This window comes from Pinus tabuliformis, chromosome 8 (assembly GCF_031772625.1).
Source record: "Pinus tabuliformis cultivar Carrire ecotype Pingquan chromosome 8, CPIR1, whole genome shotgun sequence".
In the NCBI taxonomy this organism is placed as follows: domain Eukaryota; kingdom Viridiplantae; phylum Streptophyta; class Pinopsida; order Pinales; family Pinaceae; genus Pinus; species Pinus tabuliformis.
Window position 1 is genome coordinate 1,999,660,947 of NC_142294.1, and position 9,628 is coordinate 1,999,670,574.

Sequence of the window (9,628 nt, forward strand, 5' to 3'; positions counted from 1 at the left end):
GCTATGCAGGTCTTTTTCCGAAAGGGCCAGTAGTGTAGGGTTTTTTTGGTTGGAACAACTAACTCTGAACTTGGGTCAGGACCCCCTAAGCCAACAATCACCCACCACTACTTAGGTATTTGTGTGAAATCTCAAACATCCAAGATTATCAAAAGGTCAAAGAAAGCCATTTTAGTAGGTTCTTCTTCCCATATTCCATTGGTCGAAACTGAAAGTGATATATTTGACCAATTTTATCAATTAATTACAGATAAATTTACCAACACATTCTCTTAACCAAGTTGAGTCTCCTGTATATGCTGCTACTGTTAGGTCAATTGTTTTAGCTTCCAACTCAATTATTACTTCATGAATTAGAGATGATAACCAGAAACTCAAGATGCATAAATCATACATGAAAAAGGCTCTTAACTTAAGAGACACTTAAAGCTTTCCATAATAACTCATTCATCTCAAGATATAAATCTAAATGAAAACAAACTATTTGCATGTAAATAAAAGAGACTACTTCTAATTCACCATTTCATAGAGAGAATGCCCAACTTGAACATTTGTTTCCCAACTCAATTAGATGATGAATAAACCATTAAAAACCGAAATCAATCACTATTCATAATCATGATGCAATCTGAAATAAGACTTTGAAAAACTAAAGCTACCATCAACCAGATTTGCAATGAAATAAATCTAGTCTAACTTGAAAGTGTACTTAGCTTGGAGTGGGGGCCCTCCACCCTTGCCTTGCACACTTATGAAGATGATATCAGAAGCTTTATATCAGAAAAACATCCATGTATTGATCAGCAAAATGAAAGTAACACAAGTCTCCAACTTAAGTCTTCACACCAAAAATATTACAGCATAAAAGTATCATATGTCCCGTGTTTTGAGCCATCAAAGTGTGGCTCTTAAATAAAAGGTTCATGAAACCAACTGATCTAAAATCACTCTAACAAACATATCTACTCTAATCCACCTATCCAAGTCGAATCCACCTTCCTCATCCCAAGAAATATGACTAATATCTTGGAATCCCAAAACAGCCCTATTTAGATGGGATTTCTGGATGACTAGCCATGATTGACTAGCTCCAAAAAGGCATAATAAAGCTCGATTTGGTTGAACCAAGCATAGGTGGCTTGGTCCTAGTTCCCAAGCTTTCCATTCATGCATCCCATTCGTGCTAAGGTGGCCTGCATCCATATCAACCATAAAGTGATTACGGGAATTTCTGAAATTGCCAAAATTGCACTTAAAATCAAACTTTTATAAAAACTCTAGAAATTGAAAAATTAAAGTTAAATACCTGATTATACTTCAAATATTCATTAAAATGAGATGGATGAAGTGAAAATGAAGGATAAATGGATAGTTAGATAAGTTTCTCAAAGCAAAAAGAGATCAAAACTGAAGCCCAACATCTCTCCCATGCTTATGATCAAGCATGTCCCCATGCTTGCTTGCTCCTCTTGGACCTTCTGCCCTCTGAAGTAGATGCTGTACCTGTAGCTGGTTCCCTGTTCACACAATCAAATTCTGATTCCTGCCCTGCCTTTAACATTGCTGCCTTCACCTTTTGTTTTTCATATTTAGCTTTCCACATGTTTTTATCTTTTAACCACTGAAATGCCTGTTTGGAAAGCAATTCATTTCTCCTTTTTAGCCTGCTTATTTCTTCTTGCAACTTTTCATTTGTTTTCATTAGTTTTGCATTGTCCTTTTTCTGTGCCTTGTTCTCTGATTTCAATTCCTTTTCCACAATTTTGCTTATTTCTATCTGATCTGTTAAGTCTTGGATTTTGGCCAAATGAATTTCTTTTTCAAAATCCTGAGTGGTTTTCATTAAGGATTCTCCTGCATCATTATATATGGAATCTCTTTCCAGGGGCTCTTGTGCTATATCCTGCTCTTCTGGTTTTCTAGGAGAATAAGATTCTACTTCCTTCTCAAGATCAATAGAAGTTCTATTCCTATGAACAGACATAAAAGATGTTTCAGTCTCATGCATGGCCATATTCCTAGCTCTGGTCCTTGGATATAGGGGAGAATTCATCATGTTTCTACTTTCCTGTTCTACCTTTTCCTGTATATCAATAAGATGTTCTGTAAAATGATTTTTATGCATGAATTCTTTCCATTCTAGGCCCTTTGATTTTACCTGGTATTCCACTAAGATTTTAATTAGCCCCTGATGATAGATTTGTGCTGACTTTGGCCTACTTTCTTGTTTCACTGATTCAATCATTTTTACAAGAATTTTGTGCAGGAAATATGGTAAATTGATTCTTTCATCCCCTTTAATATGCTGTAGTAATCTAACATGATATAAATGAGCAATGCTGTAACCACGATCACATGTTAAAAACTTCTGAACAACCAAGACTAGTTCCTTCCATGGTTCATTGAACCATTCCCTGGGTATCCCCTTAGTCCTATCAAATGTTCCTTTTCGGTTCTTTTTGTTAGCGCTTGAGATTTCACCCCAGGCTGAGGAAGGTAAACCTTCAAGGCAACATCAAACCATTTCACCTCGTAGCTAGCCCTACGAGGTATGAGAAGGCTCTCTCAGGTCAGACTCAAGGTTTTTTCTCAATGGGGTGAGTTGACCAATTAGGATCAAAGATATTAGGCTAATAAACTGATGAGGAAGGTTGATTTGAAGTTTTTGGGGTTTTAATGACGGGGTTTTTCTGGGATGCATGGGCAAAATCACAGCTTCAAACAGAGAAATATAATGAACAACACAGGTTGACGACTGAGGCAAGGTAGGCAAGGAATTTAGCATCAAATCTAGATTTTTAAATGGGATGGCAAGACTGGTGAGGAGCTAAGGAGGGAAAATAATACTTTGAATCCTCCTTAAACAGAAGAAAACATTGAATGTGAGCAAATTTATAGGAGGAGCATACAATACTATGAATTCCTACCTAAACACTTCCTTTGCTCAACTAGAAACGATCATGAAGTGAAATGAAACACAACAGATTACATATGAAACACAAGAAAACACTTATGCTAAATTAACAAACCACAGGAATCTCAGAAGAACTGTGAAATTTCATTAAAAATCTCTCTCAAAGACTGTACAAGAAAGCTCTGCTACGCTCCAGCAGCTCCCAGCACTCAGAAACTCTTCCCCCTCTCTGACTCTCTCTTTACAAATTTTTTTTTTTATAAAATACATGCTGCTAATGGAGAAAACAAATCAACCCCAAAAAACCTCTGCACTGTTCAACTACAATTACAAAAAATTAGAAAATAGCGTTCCATCTATGCTAAACATAGAACAGCGTTTCCCTAAAATCCTCCGATGACTGACACATGGAATTACCGCTAGAGCGCAGCTACCTTTAAATCACTAACTGAAGTCATAGATAGGAATACGAATCCTATTCTTCTGGTGACAGATGTCTTTGCTTATTTTTGCTTTGCGGTCTTTGACTGCCGTGTTACAGTTGTCATTTTAAATAAAACTGATTTTAATAAAAATAGCCTTTACACTAAAATTCTGCCCATTCCAGCTCATGATGACAACTGTGCCTCGGAGAGGGTTACATGGTTGCAATTAGTTGGACAGTTTTCTTTTCCGAAGAAACACTTTTCAACTGAGAAGAAAGCATGTCTGCGTCTTCAATTTCGCAGGTAGATGCATTGCTTGTTCTTTTACCATCGTTTTCTTCTACCCAGCAGCAAAATTGCAGGATTCTTTATGATTGCCCTTGCTATTGCAATGCGTTGCTTCTGCCTTTTTCTATCCAACTCGGTCAAATATGATAGTATTGAACGGATTCAGTTTGAAGATTAGCAGAGGGAGTAGTTTAGCTTTGGTTGGGCAGAGTGGATCAGCGAAGTCGACAGTGATAGCACTGATTGAATGATTCTACGATCCATTTCAAGGGATGATCACAATCGATGGACTGGATGTAAAGACATTAAGATTGAGATGTATAAGGGAGTTTATAAACATCTTATATGGAAAACCTAATGCAACATAATCTGAGATTATAGAGACTGCCAAGGCTGCCAATGCTCACACCTTCATATCGTATTTGAAAGATGGGTATGACACATATTGTGGGGAGAGAGGAGCGCAACTGTCTGGAGGGCAGACCCCTTGGATTTTCAGTGGCTTTATTTGCTCTGGATCATCTGGATTCATTTTGGTGACCCTGTCAAGTATTCTGAACACAGCTTTTAAGGCAGATGAACCTTTAGCTAAGTCTGAAGTCATACTTCCTGCCTCGGCTATCACTCTCCCAGTGCTTACAAGAATGACAAAGGTCTTAAATACACTACCTGAACTGATCAGTCCCTTTTCCACAAGCTTTTCACCGTACCAAAAATCCAAAGCCCAAGTCAAGAATGTCAGGCTTTGAGCGCTTGCTATTCCAAAACCAGCTTACCATGACTGTCTCAGGCCCTCCATAAGAATCCCCCATTGGGTAACTGCGAATAGTGCTAAGACCATGTTTTTGGAACACAATGCTGTGATTGTTCTGTGGTTTGCCACTGCTTCAGCTACCATTTGGCTGCTCCAATTTTGGGCCTTTCCAGATTTGCTGGACATGCTTGTCAACAGAACTTTTCAGGTGTAAAAAACAAAGAATTGTAAGGATTAATTACTCCAATGTCATTCACGTTCACACCTCCGCTGAGAAGTTCTCCAATTATCTTCAGAAGAATAGAGGCCTCTATAGGATTGTTTATGGCATTGTGCACTTTCGTTTCCTGGGCAGGTAATACATCTGTATTAATAAACAACACTGACTTCTTCGGATCCAAAACCTCTCGAAGCCAAGGAGGATTCACTTTCGACACTCCTGTAACGTCAAGTTCAGCATCAGCTACTGCAGATGATCCACAACGTAATCTGTTACCATATATTAATGCATTGGAGAGCTTCATCACACCAGCACACATACGGTACTGGCATTGCAAAGCAGAAACAGCTTGAGGGTGAGCTTCAGAAAGCCTGCGAAATAAACTGATGCTCATTCCATTCTCTCTTGCTTCTGCACTCCGAACCAATGGCGGAAGCTGGTAATGATCACCTACAAGCGCAAAAGTGCGTGCATACATTATGGGCCCCAAGCATACAGGGAATGTGATCTGCCCTGCTTCGTCCACAATGCAAACATCAAATCTTTTCTTTACAAGTAAAAGATGTGTTATTCCAAGACAGGTCACTCCAACCACACAAGCTTGGTTTATTCTTGATTCCAACTCCTTCACAGAATTTATGCCCATTCCTGATATTGTATACTCTTGTATATCTGGATGTATAGCTGCAGTTTTTCCAAGACGTATAAAGTCGATACCCTGAGCCTTCAACTTGAGAAGTAGACTATCAACTGCTGAATTTGTGTAGGATGAGAGCAAAATGGATGCTCCACGTGCTAGAAGTGCTTTCACAGCATGTACCATGGTAGAAGTCTTCCCTGTTCCTGGCATTCCTAAAATGAGTGCATAGTCCTTTGCAGAAAGTATCTTAAGTATAGCACGGCGTTGATCATCATTCAGATCCATTGAAGATCTGACATATGAAACTGCAGGGTCCCGACTAAGGATTGCTCCACTGTCAAATCTAGGAGGCTGCAAGTCAACTATGAGTTGCCTGCAATGATCATCGCGATTGTTTTTGACAAAGAGCTGTAGCAAATTGAACCTCATAACACTGTTCTGGAAATAGACCTCTGTCTTTCTGCCTTTGTTACAGCTACATTAAAGTCACATTGATCCACTCGATTGAGAATACATGTACAACCAAACAAATGAATGTGTCCTCTGAAATTTGAATTTTTGCTACAAGAAAAGCTCACACGGTCATTAAGGAAGAAGAGCGTTCATTTCTGTGCAAACAATGGTTTAGTCTCTCCTCAAAATGTACTCAGAAAACATAATAGAGGCCAGTGATATACCGTGAGAAATATTTCAAAAGATAGGTCAAAATAATGTCCATTTTCCACTTGGGTTCTATCAATGCCTGAAGAAATGGACCAATCAACTCCTTGTTGTAAGATAATTCATTTATGACAATTTCCAAAACAGGTGCCGGGGACCTTATGGGAAAATTCTAACACATCTTCTCGTAGCCCATCTGTGATAGCTTGTCTCTGTCGTGCAACCCCAACACCAGCAAGATATTTTGCCTCTGCATCAGCTTCCGCCCTTTTAACTTGTAGTATTTTGTCTGCTTCACCTCTAAACACACTTGCAAGTTGAAGTCATTGATAGTAAACTGGACCAATGAATATTTCACAAGTAAGCTCTGTACCATGATAATTGAAACCATATGAAGATAAAACTTGACCAAATTCATCAACAGTAGAGTCTGATGTATGCTTTGTTTTCTTTGTGCTTTTACAGAGGTAGGAGCTTGAAGTCGCTGCCAGTTGAAGAGCTGGAGCTGAAGCATGAATTACATAATCTAAAACCACACATTAATGATTTCTTCTTCAAAACAGGGTTTTGAAGAAGAATCAATCTCTGACATGAGACGGAGTCTAACACTTTTCAAGGAAGAAAGTCCAGCCTTTCTCCTTGAAATGTACACCTTTGTGATAATTTTCCCCTATCATCGGTAACTCTAAGGCTTTGGACAAATACTCTTGAGTTACTAGGATATTGACTTCTCCTACTTGAGTTTGGTCATGACTGAAATTATGGATGAAGTATTTAGTTATTTGATCTGAATAGCCATTAAATTTCTGTAGGAATCCTATCATTCCTGACTGATACAATTTCTCTACAGTTTCTTTGCTCCAACTCTCAATTTGAAATTTTGGTTCTACCCGGTTTGTCATGTTTTCTGTGAACCAATCAATATAATCCTCTGTTGTTACTAACTTCATTTGAACAAAAATTATGGCTATTGTTTTTAAATGAAATTGTAAAAGCAACGAGGCTTACCTTCCCCCTCTGACTCAACTGTTAATCTGCTTGACTCTGTCCTTTGTAACCTCTGCTGTCTTTCCTCTGCACAAACTCTGTTTCAAATCCCTGTTTAAGGCACACAACACCTGAATATCTTCGATCAATTACTCTGTTTTCTGTTTGTTTTGAAAATTAAATACACATAAGCAATAACCATGTTTCCTTAACTCAAATTAACATGCGTTACTGTGTATTTAAACAAACAAAAACTTAAAAAAAAATTTGCTCTCGGCCTCTCAACAGATCCTTAAAACATTCTCTGATTTTCCCATTTTATTGATTTCAAAAACATGACTGTGATACAACAAATTGCTCTCGGCCTCTTTAAAAAAACACATTCTCTGCCCATAAAAATGACTGTGTAACACACAAATGCTCTCGGTCTATTCAACAAATTCTTAAAAACGTGACTGTATAAACAAGCAAATTGCTCTCGGCCTCAATTCTTTCATCATTTTTGCAAAAATATCACTGTGTTATAAAGACTGCAGACAACGTTATGAGCCTAGAGGGCTATTCACATGCGCTCGGCCTCATATTCTTACTGCTCATAACAAATAGCAAACATTTTTTTTTTTTAAAAACGCAGTCTATGAAACCCTCGGCCTCAAGGCACAAACAATGCAAAGTCAATTTTTTTCAACTAGGATTTGCAGTCAATTCAACATGTTTGCAGACAATCCTACACATTTCAATGGCACAAACATATGAATATATAGGCGCACAGTGAAACATGAACGCGTTTGACTCGTTTTGACATGCACCCTACAGCATTCCTCTGTTCCTTTTTACAATCCTCACGGCATATCTTAATGCGCATCTGTTACAGCTCATACATATATACAACAGCCTTCAAAATCTAATTTAATGCATTCTACAACGCATATCACAACACTCTGTTTGGTGGCAACCACGTATTCACAAACCCTCATGGCTTAGGCGTTCTCTGTTTGACAGCCGATGACAATGGCGCATATTGAAAACGTATTCACATGCATATGAAGACTTGGCTCTCGGCAAACAAATAAATGCAACCATAGTTCAAACAAACAGTGTTTATAAATACAACAACCCTCACGCTCAGCATTCAAACTACCTCTCCGCGTTGGATGCATTTGATTCCTCATTTTCCTCTATCGTGTGATGCATGCAACATGAATCTTTAAATGCTGGCCGATTATTATTGTTTTCACGCCACAGTCTATGCATTAATATTTATTCAATCCTTCCCTACGTGCTGTATACTGAGAGTTATCCCGGATTTTTAGAGTTACCTGGCTGTCACTGGCCGCGTGGGACGCAAACAAACCTTCGAATCCCTTCTTTCTCGGTCAGTCGCACTGGTGTCAAACAATGAAACCTTGTGAGTAATGGCGGACTCATTCTTATCTACAGTCGCCGAGCGAAAAGCATTCGAGTTCTTACCTTGTTTGTTTGCTAAACTCGGCTTCTTCGACTCAGATTTTCCTTTTAAAATTCCTCTCAACTCACTCCTTCCGCCTTTTGCTTTGTTTTGGTATCAAACCCGACTCTCTGAGCTCTGGCAATGAAGAAGTGGAGGTTTGAACAGTGCAGGGATGGTTATTTCATGACCGTTTCCTCCCTGTACCCTGCGGTTCATTGTTGGTAGACGTGGGTAGCTGGCCGTCCTCATTGACTCAGTCTCCCGACTGAGTTATGAGGATGGCCGTATGGCTATTTCAAATACTTATTCTCCGCCGTTTCCATCAACCAATACCTTCTGACGGCCATAACACCGTGTCACCTACCGTATCATGTGTTGGTCTGCGTGGTGCATATGGTTTCTCATTCCATTCACTGCTGCTGTATTGTTGATTACGACCGCTTCCATACCCTTCACGATAATGATATCACTTGATTATTATCGTTTGTATTACCTGGCTGCAGCACTGCTGTGTGATCATTGTCATATGGCGTGTGCAATTGTGCCGTAAACTCATTCCTTCCATTCCATACGATTTATACATAAAGTTTATGGCTTAACTATATAACCTTTGCATGCGCAATGTTATATCATAGCTTTGTTCATAACTTTGTTTATATCTTATTTCTCCTTTACTATCGTATTGGAATGTTACGGTTTGGTGCGTTTGATATATATATATACCATAACGTTGCAATATATATACGCCATACCATAGTTTCACTTACCATTATCGTTGAATGCTTACGGCCTCCCTTATATCATCACATGTTCCACTTGCACCATTACATTACCCGCGGCCCTTATATCACTATGTTATATGCTTTTGTGTGTTTGAATATGCGCATTAGGTTATATAGATATGTCTCCATATTGTATGCGCAATACTTTTATACCCATTTCCTTTGATATATGCGCATTCTATATTCCTTTTGTAACATTATTAGGTTATGCTCATTTGAAATAGCTTTAGGGCCTTATAACCTATAATGTATATGTTCAATATTTTCATACTTTAGCGCATATCTTTTATAACATAGCTTTATAATTTTAAAATGACCATTGAGGTCATATTTAAAATTATAATCATTCTAATGCTCTGAGTTCATGTGCAGGTGAAAAGAGTGGTCCCAGTTTGATTCTTTTGCTTTTAAGGAAAATACCTAGGGAAAATTATATGAGATGAAATGAAATGGAATATGAATAGGGAATGTAGGGTATATATACTGGGAATGAATATCAATGAATATT

At 38.4% G+C, this 9,628-nt stretch overlaps 1 protein-coding gene across 1 annotated transcript; it reads right to left on the reverse strand.

Moving 5' to 3' along the window:
* Nucleotides 1–4,572: 4,572 nt before the first annotated feature.
* Nucleotides 4,573–5,670, reverse strand: LOC149244463 (DNA replication ATP-dependent helicase/nuclease JHS1-like). The gene has a single exon (XM_089371548.1). It carries the CDS (start codon nt 5,668–5,670, stop codon nt 4,573–4,575), a length of 1,098 nt encoding a protein of 365 aa, XP_089227674.1.
* Nucleotides 5,671–9,628: the final 3,958 nt, after the last annotated feature.